The 16,306-nt window shown below is 44.0% G+C and overlaps 3 protein-coding genes across 6 annotated transcripts; 1 reads left to right on the top strand and 2 right to left on the bottom strand.

The window, feature by feature from the left end:
• Window positions 1–380: 380 nt before the first annotated feature.
• Window positions 381–2,524, bottom strand: LOC127321185 (CRIB domain-containing protein RIC1). The gene is made up of 5 exons (XM_051350226.2): window positions 1,852–2,524; window positions 1,591–1,678; window positions 1,296–1,390; window positions 1,075–1,162; window positions 381–833 (listed from the first exon to the last, which is right to left on the bottom strand). The coding sequence occupies exons 2-5, from the start codon at window positions 1,646–1,648 to the stop codon at window positions 607–609; spliced, it is 468 nt and encodes a 155-aa protein (XP_051206186.1). The 5' UTR covers window positions 1,649–1,678; window positions 1,852–2,524; the 3' UTR covers window positions 381–606.
• A 1,684-nt stretch (window positions 2,525–4,208) lies between these two features.
• Window positions 4,209–8,925, top strand: LOC127321181 (ABC transporter I family member 11, chloroplastic). Of its 4 annotated transcripts, none has more exons than XM_051350220.2 (12): window positions 4,209–4,413; window positions 4,503–4,560; window positions 5,183–5,262; window positions 5,339–5,390; window positions 5,469–5,602; window positions 5,729–5,843; window positions 5,974–6,060; window positions 6,149–6,197; window positions 6,446–6,530; window positions 6,694–6,834; window positions 7,609–7,704; window positions 8,503–8,925. In XM_051350220.2, the coding sequence occupies exons 1-10, from the start codon at window positions 4,346–4,348 to the stop codon at window positions 6,770–6,772; spliced, it is 807 nt and encodes a 268-aa protein (XP_051206180.1). In that variant the 5' UTR covers window positions 4,209–4,345; the 3' UTR covers window positions 6,773–6,834; window positions 7,609–7,704; window positions 8,503–8,925. The 4 variants fall into 4 exon arrangements, with proteins under 4 accessions (XP_051206180.1, XP_051206179.1, XP_051206178.1 ...); XM_051350219.2 differs by having other exon boundaries at window positions 6,694–6,879; XM_051350218.2 differs by lacking the exon at window positions 7,609–7,704 and having other exon boundaries at window positions 6,694–6,879.
• A 3,510-nt stretch (window positions 8,926–12,435) lies between these two features.
• Window positions 12,436–14,870, bottom strand: LOC127321190 (polyubiquitin). Its single transcript, XM_051350231.2, has 2 exons — window positions 14,714–14,870; window positions 12,436–13,995 (listed from the first exon to the last, which is right to left on the bottom strand). Exon 2 carries the CDS (start codon window positions 13,993–13,995, stop codon window positions 12,622–12,624), a length of 1,374 nt encoding a protein of 457 aa, XP_051206191.1. The 5' UTR covers window positions 14,714–14,870; the 3' UTR covers window positions 12,436–12,621.
• Between the last annotated feature and the right edge of the window lie 1,436 nt (window positions 14,871–16,306).

Genomic DNA, 16,306 nt, shown 5'->3' with positions numbered 1-16,306 from the left:
GGATATTGGTCTAGCTTGGATGCAAATGCCCGCATGTTTAATGGATGAATGGTGGTCTGGATCTGCGCATGGATTTTTCCTCTGTTTATTTTGCGCATGTTGTAATTTACAAGAATGATCTAGATTTATTTATTGCTCAATGATGCTATGAATTGAACCGGACACATTTTGTATTTAAGGGTATTTCGAACTTTCACAACTTAACACAACAAATAATCCAAAATGTTATAAGCCCAAAAGAATAGGAGGAATAGTTTCTGAAAGCTTCTCTCCACCACAGTTTCTCACCACCATTTCCTATAAGCTGGCTTATGCATAAGCCTAAGCCCAAAAGAAGTGTGCCTTAGCAATCCATGTCATGATCATTGATATTACTTTGGCAGGCATGCCGACCGGTCTCTTTTACAGTTATATGGATTGAAAGATAATGTGACAAGAGATGTCATTGAGAAAATATCATGAATTTACTTCCAACTTCCTTTTTTTTTGTATTTCCAACTATGGCTCCACCGTTAAAATGGACAAAGAATCAAGCAAATCATAAATAATCTCCCTCCCTCTCTAAACCGAAACATGTATATGCAAGGTGGTCACACATCATTTTTTTTACACGACCCGGAACCCTCTGTGCGACTCATTGAAATCGTCGTACGCTGTCGCAAACGAGGTTCTTGACCTCGAGGAAGATGATCTTGCAGAGTTAGGAGATGATTCTCTAGGCTTCTTCCGCCTTGCTTTCCTTGGGCCTCTTGGCGGGCAGGAGGAGGACTCTTGATCTTGTTTATCTGGGAAATTAATATCAGTGGGCAGCATGGATCTTGCTGGCTCAAAGTCTGCAGAAATAAAATACTACTACCAGTCAGCAGCTTGTAAACATGCAGGCGACCAATGGGAAAATTGTGTCGTGGTGTGCCACTACTAATTATTAGAAGAACGGGACAAGAAAGATTCTCACGTTTATGCACATTAATGATTAGTCATGCAGATTTTGGAACAATGGTTGTCTCATATATTATAGGTAATGTCTAGGCATATATGAATTTATCCTTAGGTTATATGAGAGGATGTAATTACCTGTAGAAGTCCAAGAAGTTTGCCTTGACTGCCCAGCTGTGCTCAGAGAGCCTGCAGACATATCTTCTATTGACTTGAACTCATTCATCTAAAATGAACAATGCACATGACCAATGAGTTACAGTACTAAAATAACAGAAGAGACTCATAATATGAAGGCAAATTAATCTGGTCTACATGAAGATAATTTGAACGGGAATCCAAGTTATTTTTATGCCTACCCAGCTTGGAGATGTGTCACTGGTGCCCAAACCTATGTGAGCCACATGCTTTACATCTGTAGGGAACCCAATTTCCATCTCATGCTCCTTATGAGCTGCATGAGAACAACAGATCATTAGTTTCTGAGATGTCTCGTAGCCATAGGCAGAATATTTTAACTGTATTTATGTCTCAAAAATATGTCGATGTAATTGTATTTCAAGTTGTCATAACATATTTTATTTAGATATATAAATAAAACTCAATGCATGCCATGGAAAATGGAGGAAAAACAAAAAAAGGTGGGATTATTACCAAACATTTGCGAGATTATCCTCAGACCTTTAAAGATCCCCTTCATCTTTACCGCCATTGCTGAGGCCTTTCACACACAAAAAAACTCCTGCACGAGTGGCAAATGTACAATAAGATTGGCAGTTTTTCTTTTTCATTTCCGGAGCCGGAAGCAAATTCCTAGATCTCATGCAATGCTGAACAAAAGATTGTTCTTCAAGGCCTAGGATCACATGGATACATGAATGAATAACAGGTAGAGAACAACGGAGGGCAACTTACCTCCAGAGCAAGGGCTTCAGTTGCCAAACTTTGTGAAGCACCTTAGTTTCTGAATCTTCAGAACTAGTTTCACTCTGAAGAGGAATCAAGCAAAGAAATCTAGATCCTGATGATGGTGATGACGACGAAGAACAAGTAGTTCTGTTCAGAGGAAGGAGAAGGAAAGGAGCTAAATCTTCTGAGAGGGTAGCACGAGAACCTCTTAAATATTGTGACAAGTTAGTTGGCTGCACCACCTCTTCTTTTTCTTTCCCCCTTTTTCAATTCTCAACTTGTTGCTGTTCTAGCTGTACTTGGATTTTGTCTGCCTGCTAATCATTTGCTTGTCCCTAAATTGTTCTAAATAAAAATAAATGTAACTCAAACTGACAATATCACATTCTTCGCAACAAGTTGATTTTTTTTCTAGTGTGGTTTTCCCTTGATAGGATGATGTTCTGCATAGTTTGCTCTGGAAAAAGGCTGGCTGTCTGTTTACTACATACAAGTTGAACTGTCAACTGTTACATTAAATTTTTTAAAGCTTCAGGCCCAATGTTTGATCAGGTCTGTCAGCTTAAGTCTAGGCATGTGCATCATGGTCCTAATGCTTGCTGGTATTAGGTAGCATTGAGGTGCGAAGTTAAGAACACGTCATTGAACTCAGGACCAGCTGAAATGTCGCCTACAGCTATGACATTTAAGTTGTACGTGAATTCGTTATTTCATCCTTTTGAAATGAAGATAGCAGATCTTCAGCCGTGACGTATCCAAGTGAGATGAAACATCTGACCTACTGAGTTGGAGAATGGTGATCTGTCCCACTCCCTTAATTCAAGATATGTTCTTTGAAGATTACTTTGTACAAATATTTGATCTTGATAGCTTACTTTTATCTTTTTAGATACCGATGTCTTATTTTCTGAAAGATACTTATATTATCTCCTTTGCTTATGCGCTTATGCCATGAAATGTTCAAACCAATCGGCAGAGTGTAGCATCTCGCTAAAAGGTTGCTTGTCTTACCAGTTCTGCATACTGCAGAATATAAGACCATCATTTGCTGGCTCGGCCGGGGAAAATAACATCACTACTATTCTTCACTCATAGTTTTTCTGAACTATGTTCGTTTATTTATTCTTCTAGTTCAAAGAAGCCATTTCATCATTGCAGAAATACCAGGTGTCCACCACCACCTGTCATTGTGGATTGGCCTCTGATCTGCCCAGTGACGCCTGCAAAACCATCATATTTTTTGATTTTCTGAAGCATACAAAACCTCCATTATGATGCATTAAGATACTGTCTGAGCTATGGACTCATTGGTGCAAGCTAAACAGACTAACTGTTTCTTTAACTAGTAGAGAAATGAGCTGCACAGCTAAGCACCTAGCTTCTTCTCTAATAATTTTCTTTTGCGGGAGTGTTGCAGGCATGTCGTGTGGATAAGCTGTTGCCTGTTGGATTCGGGGATCAAAGCAGAAACATGCTCGTATATGTGTTGTGTGTGTGTCCGTCGGTTGGCCGGGATCGAGCATGATCTCGTCATGCCTCGCACCTACCCAATCGACAGACGCCGTTGCAGGTCGATCGTGGCATGATCGCCAAGTGATCGGCAAGGAGATGGTGCAGTCTTGTAGTTTTTCTTTGTCGGGTCAAAACATGAAAAAAAAAGATCCGAGTGCATGATGTTGGGGTCAGCTGTTGGAGAGGCGATTCTTTTTAATAATATTTTTTTTCTTTATTTTCAGAAATATACTCGTTTTTTATAAATTTCATAAATAGTACACCGTTGGGGAGGCATTCCCGAGAGGAAGAAATCGGCCAACAGTTTTCCGAGAAGTCGAGATTCCATGGGCCCGTCGCTGAGCAGGCTAGATAATATTATTTAAAAAAAAGGAGTAATCGGGGAAGACTTCCCCAATAGGTACTAATTGGATTTGTTTTTTCTGATTAGTACATGGAATAGGGGGCGGTCGGGAAAGGCTTCCCCAATAAGTACTAATCGGGTTAGCTTTTCCCGATACATTTTCCGCCTGCTATATTGCACACATTGGCCCACTGAATCTCGACTAGTCGGGCTAGCCTTGTCCGATAAATCGTAATCGGGGAACACTACCCCAAATGGTGTATTATTCTTGGAAAATATCAAAACCTAGTATTATTTCTAAAAATAAAGGAAAAAGAGTATTACTTATTAAAATATCCTGTTGGAGGTCTCCTCGGTATCAGTTTCAGAGTTTCAGGGGAAAAAAAGAATCTGCATTTTCGGATGGGCTGTTTTTTATTCGGGAAAGTACTTTACACCGGTTTTGGCCCAAATAATATTAGGGCCCAAGACGGCCCTCCACGCCCACCTCCGGTTTTCCCCACCCTTCTCTGCCTCTCCGACGACCGTAGCCACGCCGTCTCCTCGTCCTCGACCTGCCGGAGCTCTCCTCTCGCTTCCAGTCCCCTCGTACCCTTCGCAGATCCGCTATCTGCTTCCTCGGAAGCTCCACACCGCCGCGAAACTATGCTCGCCGCGGCCGCAGTCGCCGCGTTTCCTCCCGCGGTTTTGTCTTCTCCGGTCAGCATGACCAGGCATGTCATTCTTATAACTGAACCTCGTGTGCTCCCTCCCATATTTTTTTTCCTTCTCTTATCCTTTCGCGGGTCTCCATGATGCGCAGGAGGTTTTCTTGGAGCTGTCGAGCAGAACGGATTTCAGCTGGGTTCTCCCAATTGGAGGTGCAGACTTGTCTCTCTTTACCTCTCTTTTGGTATGAGGAATTTTCCCCAGTTCTGTTTGGACGATCGGTTTATCTACAGACACATAACACCAATTCAATCTGGAAATGACAATTTAGTATTAGTGCTAGTGTTGATGAAGTCGGGGAACTTGTTTTCTGCAGGTAAAGTTCATTAGGTTTGGATCTCATAGATTGTTTGGGATGTGTGAGTTTACTTGTTTAACTCTCAGTCATCACCAAATTGAGGATCTTTTCTGAACTCTTGCCACGCATATTGCTGAAAATCTGGGCCTTGTTACATTTGTTCCGACTAAGGCTTTATACGGATCTTCTAGATTGGGATTTTAAATCTTACTGCACAAAAGCTAGGTACAATGTTGGTAGAATTCCGCACTAGGGATAATCCAGAACTGAAGTACCCTGAATTGCTATTGTGTGCATAAATGATAGCTGTCTTAAAATTCTGATGCCGATTATCAATTCATCGCAAGTTGTTTGCAACTCAAAAAATGCTAAATACCGCGATTGGGGAACTGCTGCTGTCAGAAATACTACTGGTTATCTAACTTACATGCAATCCGTACATTACATTTACATATCTTAAACTTCATTTCTTTTAGGTTAGAAAAGTCAGCTACCGACCTCCTGGAACCGAGCAAAACTTGTTGAATCAAACTAGTCTCTCTCTCCAGGATAAAAGGTAGGCATGTGTTTTGTATTGAAATACTTGTGTTTCAAGAATAGATTTTGTATTTATTAGAAACCAATTCATGCAGTTTTGGCTTGATATTTGGACGGAGTGGGAGTGGAAAGACTACTCTCTTACAGGTTTGCACTGGACGGCTGCATGACATTTTTAAAATTCCTCTGCATCTTTCATCCTAAGTTGATAGCTTTATTTCTCAGCTTTTGGCGGGTCTATCAAAACCTACATCTGGTTCAATTTGCATTCAGAAGTATGATGATAGTGGAAATCCGTTGGGTCCGTCAGAATTATTAGCTTCTCAAAGAGTCGGTATTGTTTTTCAGTTTCCTGAGAGGTTTGAATGAACATTGAACTACTACTTTCACTTTTTTTATATAGAAATTAACATGAATACCTGTGATCTGTTGAGTGCTTGAGAAGTTTCACAGAAAATTAACATAATATACATATATACTTGTAGGTACTTCTTATCAGATACTATACTTGAAGAAGTTACTTTTGGATGGCCGAGGCAAAAGGCAGACAGTCTTTTGAGGAAGCAACTCACTTCAAAACTCCAAAATACCCTTAACTCTGTATTGATTATCTCTCATACATTTGTTTGTACCTAATTGAATAATATTATCATTTGTTTTCATTGTGGAGTGAACTTGTTACTTGAGACACTACACAATTGTTTCCTGAAGATACTTTTTTTTAACTTAGGTTGGTATGAGTGCCATTTCATTGGATAAAAATCCACAGTCTCTCAGTGGTGGGTTCAAGCGACGACTTGCTTTGGCAATTCAACTGGTATTATTTCCATAAATTTATCATGAATTGATCGTTTTGTTTTCAAAAGTGAAGATGGATAATCTTTTGCCTTATTTCTATCTTCTAGGTTCAGACTCCTGATTTATTGTTGCTTGATGAGCCCCTTGCTGGTCTTGGTATGTACTTGAATGCCCATAAACTAATACTTGCAGATTATTTTCTTTCCTATGTGTTGGTTCATTTCCGAGCCCATCTTGATGCTCATCAATGAGAGCAGCCATTCAATGTAATTCTGCTTGTGCATCCTATCATCGATGGCAACACCTCACACGTGATAGGATTTACTATGTGGTGCCAAATAGTATATTAAATTACTATATGCTTGTCCTAGATGTGGTTACAAAGTTTGTATCTTCACTATCAGATTGGAAAGCTCGGGCTGATGTTGTGAATCTCCTGAAGGCCCTAAAGAAAGACCACACGATACTGGTTGTAAGTCATGACCTAAGGTAATTTAGAACTCAGTACCATTGGACTCACTATTGAATATTATACTGAGCTGTATGTTGGTTGTTCCATACTTCCATTTGGGCATTCAGCTGAAAGCATTTAACTTCTAAATTATGTCCTTGAATTGAGGCTGTTGAAATGTCTAACTAACACGTTTTACAGAGAACTGTACCCACTTGTAGACCGCTCATGGAGAATGGAAATGGGGGGAATTTTGAAGGAGGAATCTTTACCTGTGTAATATGCTTTCGTTCGAATAACTGTCAAGCATGCTGAGCTGTTTACGAGGAGTCTCCATTTCAGGTATTGACGTATGATTAACTGCTTCACTAGGCTTAACACTAGAAGGTAAGACGCGCTTTGCATTGTCGTGGTGGTCGATATGACAAATAATTTCATGTCAGCAAGCTTTTTATCTAGTATTGTACTTCCTCCGTCCCTAAAAGGATGTCTTAGATTTGTCTAAATTTGGATTTATCTACACACTATTTAGTAATAATCAGAAGAACGGGGTATACCTATATAATATCAAAAGATGTGAACAAAGGAATGCATGCCTTGCCTCAATCATTTTTATATGTTTATGCTGGTAAAACAACACCCATCAGCGAAATAAAACTACACCCATCAACAAAGTATAAAAATGTAAAACGAACTAAGTGAGGGATGAGGTACAAATTGAATCTTTGATAAGAGGACGTGAACTGAATAAGAAGACCCATGGTAATCCAATTACAGGAGACAAGGCTTTGTAAACAAGTCACTTGTCACTTACAGAATGACAACTACTTTGTTCAATAAGGGGACAGCAAAGGGGCCCTCATATGCTATTTAAGCTTTGTATGACATCTGTCTCGCATATTGGTATACTGGTCATTTGAATGAGTTAAACTTGACTAAACTATACCGGCTAGCTACTTACCCTGAAAAACAGAGATCCCTTAAAGGGTGTTCAGTTTGGTTGTATTGTCTAGAACAGCTCGAAATTCAAGCATGTTTAGTTTGTTTGTCTTCTGAAAGACAACTTAATACTGTCATTCTTATCTGAATTATAACATAAATTCTTTTAACAAACAGGATCATGGCACTGCACAAATAGTTTCTACAACTGCCGACTCACAAAATGTTACTGCAGTAAAGCATATACATTAAAGCTTAAAACAGAGAAAATAGGTTAGTGTTTTCTCTTACAAAATAGATTTATGTAAGAAACAATGCATTGTTTCGGATAGACCATTCTACCTTGTAAGAAACAACACGCACCATGGTGATTAGCCAGTAGCCACGCACTATATCTTGGAAATCTTACCATCCATTCTCTAAACAAGAAATCTGAATTTTTTTCTGTTTTGCATGGTTATTAGTGATTTTGCTAAACTGAAATCACAAGTTCCTATTGCTAAAGAGCAATCCATTTCATAAGAAAAATCAAGGCCAACATCTCCTTGAAAACCTGAATGTTAAAAATCACTCGACTTGAATGTTGTATCATATCAAGCATTTACATACTGTGCATCAATACTGAAAACCTAAATGTTCTAAAAATCACTCAACTTGAAGATCTTGACTCTGGATCAATTCATCGAAATCTTTTTTACTCTGGATCAATTCATCGCAATATTACAACAATGCCTGGTTTTAGAGCTAACTGTATCTTGGCACCATAGCATAAGCTAGAGTAATTTGTGTTAGATCAGGTGCTGGATTTTGTAATTTGACACAAAAAAAAAATAAAGATATTTTTAAACATAATCACCTTAGCGGTAAACCTACAAGAATTCGAAGTACTCGATATAATCTAGAAAATAAAGAGGAGTTCCTTTTCTCTGAACTGAAAAGGGCACTTCCTTAGTTCAGGTATCAACCTAGACACAGAAGTGCAATAGTGAAATAGTTTTGCTCCTCAGATAAAAAATGGACACAACATGTAAGGATACAAATGAAGCATAATGGAGTCTCTTATTTTGACAGGACTTATCCCAATTAGCTGGTTTTGTTTCTGCACCTTGCAACCTGGGGAATCCTCTACAAGTTGATATCTTTCACCAGCATTGAGGTCATCTCATCATCTGCTCGATTCTTGGTGGCTGCTGCGTGGCAAAATGCATGTTTCCTGGCTGTTGTGTGCTTCTGGTGGAGAGCGGCTGGGCTGATGGTTGGCGCCGCCATCATGTTTTGTGCTCGGATACTATTATAGCCTTCGCGTGTCTCAGGTGGAGGAGAGGTGTAGCTTTTTTTCTTCTCTCTGGTGTATCGCCGTTCTATTTGTCTCTTTTTCCAGTTGTTGTTCTGCTGGTCTACTTCTCTCCTGGTTTGTATATATGTATCCTGAGCCCTGACTCCAGGGTGCGTGTGATGCTGCAAGCTGAATAAGTTGTGCATGTTTGTTGTTTAGCTGATGATCTCTCCCTATTCGTGGGTGTTGTAATTTTATTGCACATTGGAGAATTTAATACCTCGATACAAGGGATGTGTTGGGCTTAAGTTCTTACTACTTCATCCCTTCCATATGAGTTGCCGCGTAATATGGAATGGAGGGAGTATTATATGATAATGATGAATGCATCTGCAAGGAAGTTCACTTTTGATCATGGGTGCAAGTGTTGCCTTCAGCTAAGAAACACATTTTAAAATGTGAAAAAATAGTTCGTTCGCACTGCACACATAAGTTTCACGAAAAACCGACAATTTTTATGCTCTATGTAATATGACAGCAAGAATTTAAACACTTATTTTAGCATTAAATTTAATCATTTTTACACAGGCCATAGAAAAATTAATTTTTCGTGAAACAACTTGTTCGGCACATAGGTTGTGAAGATGTTCACGCGACGTTTTTTGAAGAAAAAAAGTTGACATAAAAATGCGTTTAAAATAAATTCTACATAAAAGAAGCATGTGCGCCAAGAGCAAAAACGCTGCTCTCGCATCTGTTGTACTCCTACTATGGGAAGCTAGATTAACTCTGGTAGTGAATGTGTGAGTACAGAAATAGGAGATCAGTAAGCAGAAAAGCTTGTGCATGTTGTTGGTTTTTGGCAGTAGCAGCTCAGTTGTACATCTTGAACTTTGCAGATATTGCAAGTATTATCATTCTGTTGCCATGTACGGTACTTTTTTTTTTAACAAAGAACGGCCTTGAGAGGCCTAGAAGTTGCTTATACAAACGGTGGGTACAGAATTTTACAAGGAGGCCCTTTGGCGTCTATTGCACAGCAAAACCTAGAATTTGAAGAAAAGGCCTCCAATTTTACATAAAGGACCCTGACACTAAAAATAATAAAGCAATCAGGTGCCTGGGAACCAACTCCACCGCCGCTCGTCGGCGACCTCAAGGCGTAGCCACCGCCGAGGTCAGAGAAGAAGAAGCTCGAATAGATCTCATTGCCGACGAAGAATCGAAGCCGCCAGCTACCACAGCGCCACCGGGGACGAACCACTTGGAAGCGATGCAGCGTCGAGCTCCAGCGACTGGATTCAGACAGGGCCTCCGCCATGGAGGTAGAATTCGGGCCGCCGTCTCGGCCAAAGGTCACAGCGTCAAACTTGGACGCCATGTGTTCCGCACGAGGAAATCTGAACAACGCAGCTTCATAGCACCACTTCGGCAAGATCCGATGAAGACAGCCGCAGAAAGCAGCATCACCACCGCAGCCTCTCCCCGCGCCACCACGCCGCAGCACTTTGCTCCTCCGCTGTAGTCGACATCGGCAAACAAAACAGGAACTCCAATCCAGCGCCAGATGCGCCGTGCTGCGCCGATGCTCCCCCTCGCCACCAAGGCCGGTCAGGAGCCGAAACGAAGCACTTCTCACAGCGCCGCCATGGTAATCCCCCTCACCTCCATGGCCGGACAGGAGTACCACAACCTTGCTGCTATCTTGCACAGGAAGAAGACCTGCATCCACTGATTTATTGAGGGAGACCATGTCGCTCCAATCCCAGCTACTGTCCGACCAGAGGAGCAGCAGCAGAGAGAGGAGAGACCCTACACCATGGATTCGGCAAGAGAAATCCATGGCACCGCTCCAAGCTACGGGGCAGACGCCCAAACACGGCAGAACGCCAAAACAGAGAAAAACCTACAATATCTACTACCTAGCTACTCCGGCGCCGCTCCAGAACCAGCTCCAGCCAGCTAATCTGGCGGAGAGGCCGTCGGATGGCCCAGTCAAAGGCTAGCGACTCTCAAGGCTCTGGAGGAAGGGGAGCGGAGAGAAAGAGCATGTACGGTACTATAGAATCTAGTAGATTAACTCTGGTAATAAATGTGTAAGTGCAGAACTAAGAGTAGTAAGCAGAAGAGCTTCTGCATGTTGTTGGTTCTAGGCGTAGACAGCTAAGTTATGCATCTTGAACTTTGCAGATATTTCTAGTATTATCATTCTGTTTTCATGTACTAGTGGAAGCTAGATTCACTCTGGTCATGTGTGAGTGCAGAAATAAGAAGTAAGCAGATATTGTGTATGTTTTTTGTTATAGGCAGTAGACAGCTAAGTGCATCAGAAGGTATGAGACGCACACACCTTATAGACTACCAAAGTTGACCTAATTTATTAGTTTTCACTACCCTAGATTCCTTCTCTTGGTAAAGAAGAAATTATATCCTCTCCAGCTCCATCGTGTACTATCTTACTATAAATTATAAAAGCGAACAACCCAGTGCAAATTAATTTAGTTTCGGAGGAATAGAACCGACTATGTCGGACTCTCGAGCCGCTACAGTACCTAACCTCACTTCTCGCCGGGCCTCTCCTTCCTCCTCTCCGCCGGGCTAGCCGGCCGGAGCTGGAGAGGAGATGGCGCCGGAGTAGATAGTTATAGTATTAGGTCTAGTTTATGGTCCTATTTAACGTATGGCGTTGATGCCGGGAGGAAGGTGCCACGGATCTGGTACTGCCTTGTTCTCTTTCTCTGCTTCATGGAGCTCCGGTGGTCGGAGTCGGAGATGAGGCGGTGGAGGAAGACGAAGACCTCCATAAATAAGATTTCTTCGCGCGGATCTGGTGGACAACGATGCAGTGGCAGGCTTCTTTTTCCTCTTCGTCATGGTGACGAGTGGGCACTGTTGCGGCATGGCTACCACATCTGCAGCAGGGGAGCATGTCTGCTTCTCGGTCTACCACGCAACCTCCAGACAATCATGCAAAAATGGAGGCTCTCTAGTCTCGTCGGAGTTAGCTCCCGCCTCTATGCTCCAAGTGGTTCTGTCCCCCGGTGGCATGGAGGTTGGCTCCGGCGAGCTCGATGGTGGATCTGGAGCTGGACTTGACGGCATTTTCAATTTTTAGTCAAAGGTCCTTAGTGCTCTAGGTCCTTCGGGACCTCCCCTGTTAAAAAAAAAAAAAAACCGACTATGTCAAACCAAGAGCTTTTTTTTTTTTTTGACCGGGAAGAGCATTTTCATTACTACATAGAAAATGGATAGCAAAATCCACAATCTATCATGTCCTTCAAGTCACACATTGCTTTCTACCGCCCAGCACAAATTTAGTTCTGGAGAAATAGAACCGACTACGTCACAAACCAAAATCATTTTCGTTACAACATGGAAAAATGGATAGCAAAGTACACAATCGATCATGTCCTTCAAGTCGCACATTGCTACCACATCATTTTAAACGAATTTTTAACAAACATTCGTCTTTTCATTGCCACAAAAGAACAAGGAGCCTAATCCAAACGCTACTTTGATCAGGATCGAATTCTTTTCTTACTGCCGTGAAGCTCTAACAAAGGTGCTCATTCCACTGTCAGGACTACATTTCATAAAAAGTAAGAGCTCAGTTCCAAAACGATTTTCCCATGATACTGAAAAGAACCAGGGAATATATGGATTTCAGAAGGCAGAAACGACCATTCACAAACTAAAACAATAAATAAAATCGACAGTAAAATGACAGATTACTCCAAAGTTCCTTTATTCATTACCACGAACTGCTGTACCAGCAAACTGTTATCACGAAACCAACACATAGGGAGCTGATGGTCCATTAAACCAGGCACAATAGACTTGACACAAACGAGAGTACGGGACAGACACTTCACTTGTAGGGCTACAAGGACAGCCCACCGGACAACACGAGACACTTACTGACCACCGCGAAGGCGGAGCACCAGGTGGAGGGTGGACTCCTTCTGGATGTTGTAGTCGGCGAGGGTGCGGCCATCCTCCAGCTGCTTGCCAGCAAAGATGAGGCGCTGCTGGTCCGGAGGGATCCCCTCCTTGTCCTGGATCTTGGCCTTCACGTTGTCAATGGTATCCGAGCTCTCAACCTCCAGGGTAATGGTCTTCCCAGTCAGGGTCTTCACAAAGATCTGCATACCACCACGCAGGCGGAGCACCAGGTGGAGAGTGGACTCCTTCTGGATGTTGTAGTCAGCGAGGGTACGGCCATCCTCCAGCTGCTTGCCAGCGAAGATGAGGCGCTGCTGGTCCGGGGGGATGCCCTCCTTGTCCTGGATCTTGGCCTTCACGTTGTCAATGGTATCAGAGGACTCCACCTCCAGGGTGATGGTCTTGCCAGTGAGGGTCTTGACGAAGATCTGCATGCCACCACGCAGGCGGAGGACAAGGTGGAGGGTGGACTCCTTCTGGATGTTGTAGTCGGCGAGGGTACGGCCATCCTCTAGCTGCTTGCCTGCAAAGATGAGGCGCTGCTGGTCCGGGGGAATGCCCTCCTTGTCCTGGATCTTGGCCTTGACGTTGTCAATGGTGTCTGAGGACTCCACCTCCAGGGTGATAGTCTTGCCGGTCAACGTCTTGACAAAGATCTGCATGCCACCCCGAAGACGGAGGACAAGGTGGAGGGTGGACTCCTTCTGGATGTTGTAGTCGGCAAGGGTGCGACCATCCTCCAGCTGCTTGCCAGCGAAGATGAGGCGCTGCTGGTCAGGGGGAATACCCTCCTTGTCCTGGATCTTGGCCTTGACATTGTCAATGGTGTCGGAGCTCTCAACCTCCAGAGTGATGGTCTTCCCAGTCAGGGTCTTCACGAAGATCTGCATACCACCACGTAGGCGGAGGACAAGGTGAAGGGTGGACTCCTTCTGGATGTTGTAGTCGGCGAGTGTACGGCCATCCTCCAGCTGCTTTCCCGCGAAGATGAGGCGCTGCTGGTCCGGAGGAATGCCCTCCTTGTCCTGGATCTTGGCCTTCACGTTGTCAATGGTGTCAGAGGACTCGACCTCCAGGGTGATGGTCTTGCCAGTGAGGGTCTTGACGAAGATCTGCATGCCACCCCGAAGACGGAGGACAAGGTGAAGGGTGGACTCCTTCTGGATGTTGTAGTCAGCGAGGGTCCTGCCGTCCTCCAGCTGCTTGCCAGCAAAGATAAGGCGCTGCTGGTCCGGAGGGATGCCCTCCTTGTCCTGGATTTTAGCCTTAACATTGTCGATGGTATCTGAGGACTCCACCTCCAGGGTGATGGTCTTGCCGGTGAGGGTCTTCACAAAGATCTGCATCTGCAGAGAATAATAACCAAATAGAATGGTAAGCCTCAAGAAGCAGGCCAACGAACGGAATCAAACATCAAATATTGATCTGTCAATAAGCATGAAGCCATAGAGAATCAACAAACAAGAGCAGGATAAATTTGATAAAAAGACAGTCGACATATAGCAGGTTCCTATTCATATCTAACCACAAAATCTGAAAAAAAAAACATCTAGCTATAGAGAATGAAGCTATAAAGAATCATCAAATTTCCAAGAGCAGGATAAATTTGATAAAGAAGACAGTCCACACACAACAGGTTTCTATTTGTACATATCAAGTGACAACAAAACTATGGCTCATGGGCTAACAAAACAAGCAGGGATTATCGAATTGGCCTCTGGAACGTGCATAGATCAACCTATGAGACCACGCGGCATCAGCAAGTCAACCTACACGAACAGATCTAAACAATACACATACGACCTCGACGAATTTGCGGAAACAGCCGGAGAACTACATGTAAAATCCCTACGAATCGGGTACAGCGCCACCGATCTAGCGACTACGACCAGATCGAACGCCAAACCCCGGCTACCGCAACATTAGATCGAACATCTACGAGCAGAAACCGGCCAGATCCGACAGGCGACAGCGCTACACCTCCAACTACCCAACGATGAGACGGGAAGCACATCGAAAACGTAGATCTGCACGGGGCGGCGGGAAGGGAAGGAGGCGCGGTACCTTGATGCGGCGGGGGAGGAGGATTCGCCGAGCGTCGAGGCGATCGGAGAGGAGATTGCTTGGGGAATTTTTGGGTCTGTTGCTTGGAGCGGTGGTGAGGATCGGAAGCGAGGAGCGGGCAGCTATTTATGGCGGCTCGGGACGGTGGGGAAGGAATACCGTGCCGTGACGGTAAGAATGGGAATTGCTTCCCGTTTATCCATTGGTTAGGTTAATCTAACCTAAAAAAGAGCCCAATGGGCCGGATGGTTAACCTGAAAAAGCTATAGGTTATTTAGGTTCGATCCTGTTTTACCAAAGGTTATCCGTCACTCCTACGAGGCGGACGAAAGCGACGCGGCCGCCGCGCTCGTTGTCCGCACTGCGCCCCCGCGCTCGCCGGATGATACTCGACCGGCTCGCCATGCCCCGCGCCAGCTTGCCCGCTGATGCCGGCCAGCTCGCCCTCGCGCTCATCGGCTGATGCTCGGCCAGCTCGCCGCGCCCCCGCGCTCGCCGGCAGATGCTCGACCAGCTCGCCGCGCTCGCCGGCTGATGCTCGACCAGCTCGCCGCGCCACCTTGCTCGTCGGCTGGTGCTTGGCCAGCTCACCGTGCCTCGCGCTCACCCGCTAATGCTCGATTGCTTGACCAGCTGGCCGCGTCCCCGCGCTCGCCGGCTGATGCTCGGCCAGCTCGCCGCACCCTGCGCTTGCCGACTCATACAAGTGACAACAAAAGCTAAGAGCCTAGGAGACATGCGTGCTAGCTCAGTTAGCACTTGCACGTGTGTCCGCTGCTGTTGAATTGGCAAAATAGTACTGTAACATGTCTTGCAATAAAAGTTAGGCAGTTAGATATGATTTTTTTGACCGACTATTCAAGGTAGCAAGTCAGAAGTTTATGAGTATTAAATATTTTGTATAATGCATTCTCATTTACCAACGATTTGTGCCATTCTACTGTTGCACAATGTTTAAAATGGTTTGAACCTTAATAACCAATGGTTAACCATTTAAACCGTATTAACCTAATGGTTAACCTTATTAACCTTTTAAACAAAACGGTTAAATAGGTTCGAATCCGAAAAATAAATGGTTAACCAAGTCCCATCTTGACGTGACGGTTCCGTCTGTTGATGGGTACGTCTCGTGCTTGTCTCTACCTCGCGAGCTACACGAAGGATCCGACGGGCGCGGAGGGTTCGAGAAGGATCAATAATGCCGACTCAGTCTACAATTTAAAATTGTTTTTATATTTCTCTTGCGATGAAATTTCCTTCGATGGCTGTCAAGCAAAAGAAATTACAAATGGACCTTTGAACAAGCTAAAGGCGCGCCGCCATCCTCATCCCTCCATTACCGGAGATGCGCAAAGGTTGTCATAGTAGCGCTTGTGTAATAGACAGATGGAAAGTCGTCGTACTAAGACCCTAAAGAACCATCGAAATTGTCAGACCAAACCGGATTGCACCGGAGAACCGGTTTGTGCCGGATTTGCCTCTCTTAACCATCTAAACCCAATAGCCATCGAACATACGCATCTCACGGATCGTTGCTAGGGCACGATGTAGGTGGGGACACAATGTTCAGCGGAGGGTCAGTGCTCTGGCGTC

This window comes from Lolium perenne, chromosome 6 (assembly GCF_019359855.2).
Source record: "Lolium perenne isolate Kyuss_39 chromosome 6, Kyuss_2.0, whole genome shotgun sequence".
In the NCBI taxonomy this organism is placed as follows: domain Eukaryota; kingdom Viridiplantae; phylum Streptophyta; class Magnoliopsida; order Poales; family Poaceae; genus Lolium; species Lolium perenne.
The sequence above is the reverse complement of the archived record's forward strand: the minus strand, read 5'-3'. Positions and strand labels throughout refer to the sequence as shown.

Bases quoted from the DNA above. Each gene is read 5' to 3' on its own strand.
- LOC127321185 (XM_051350226.2), bottom strand. From the start codon at position 1,648: ATGGCGGTAAAGATGAAGGGGATCTTTAAAGGTCTGAGGATAATCTCG. The intron at 1,391-1,590 runs GTAATAATCCCA...GTTCTCATGCAG, and splicing joins GATAATCTCGCAAATGTTTG to CTCATAAGGAGCATGAGATG. The intron at 834-1,074 runs GTAATTACATCC...TTATTTCTGCAG, and splicing joins AACTTCTTGGACTTCTACAG to ACTTTGAGCCAGCAAGATCC.
- LOC127321181 (XM_051350220.2), top strand. From the start codon at position 4,346: ATGCTCGCCGCGGCCGCAGTCGCCGCGTTTCCTCCCGCGGTTTTGTCT. The intron at 5,603-5,728 runs GTTTGAATGAAC...ATATACTTGTAG, and splicing joins GTTTTTCAGTTTCCTGAGAG to GTACTTCTTATCAGATACTA. The intron at 5,844-5,973 runs GTATTGATTATC...TTTTTAACTTAG, and splicing joins TCCAAAATACCCTTAACTCT to GTTGGTATGAGTGCCATTTC.
- LOC127321190 (XM_051350231.2), bottom strand. From the start codon at position 13,995: ATGCAGATCTTTGTGAAGACCCTCACCGGCAAGACCATCACCCTGGAG.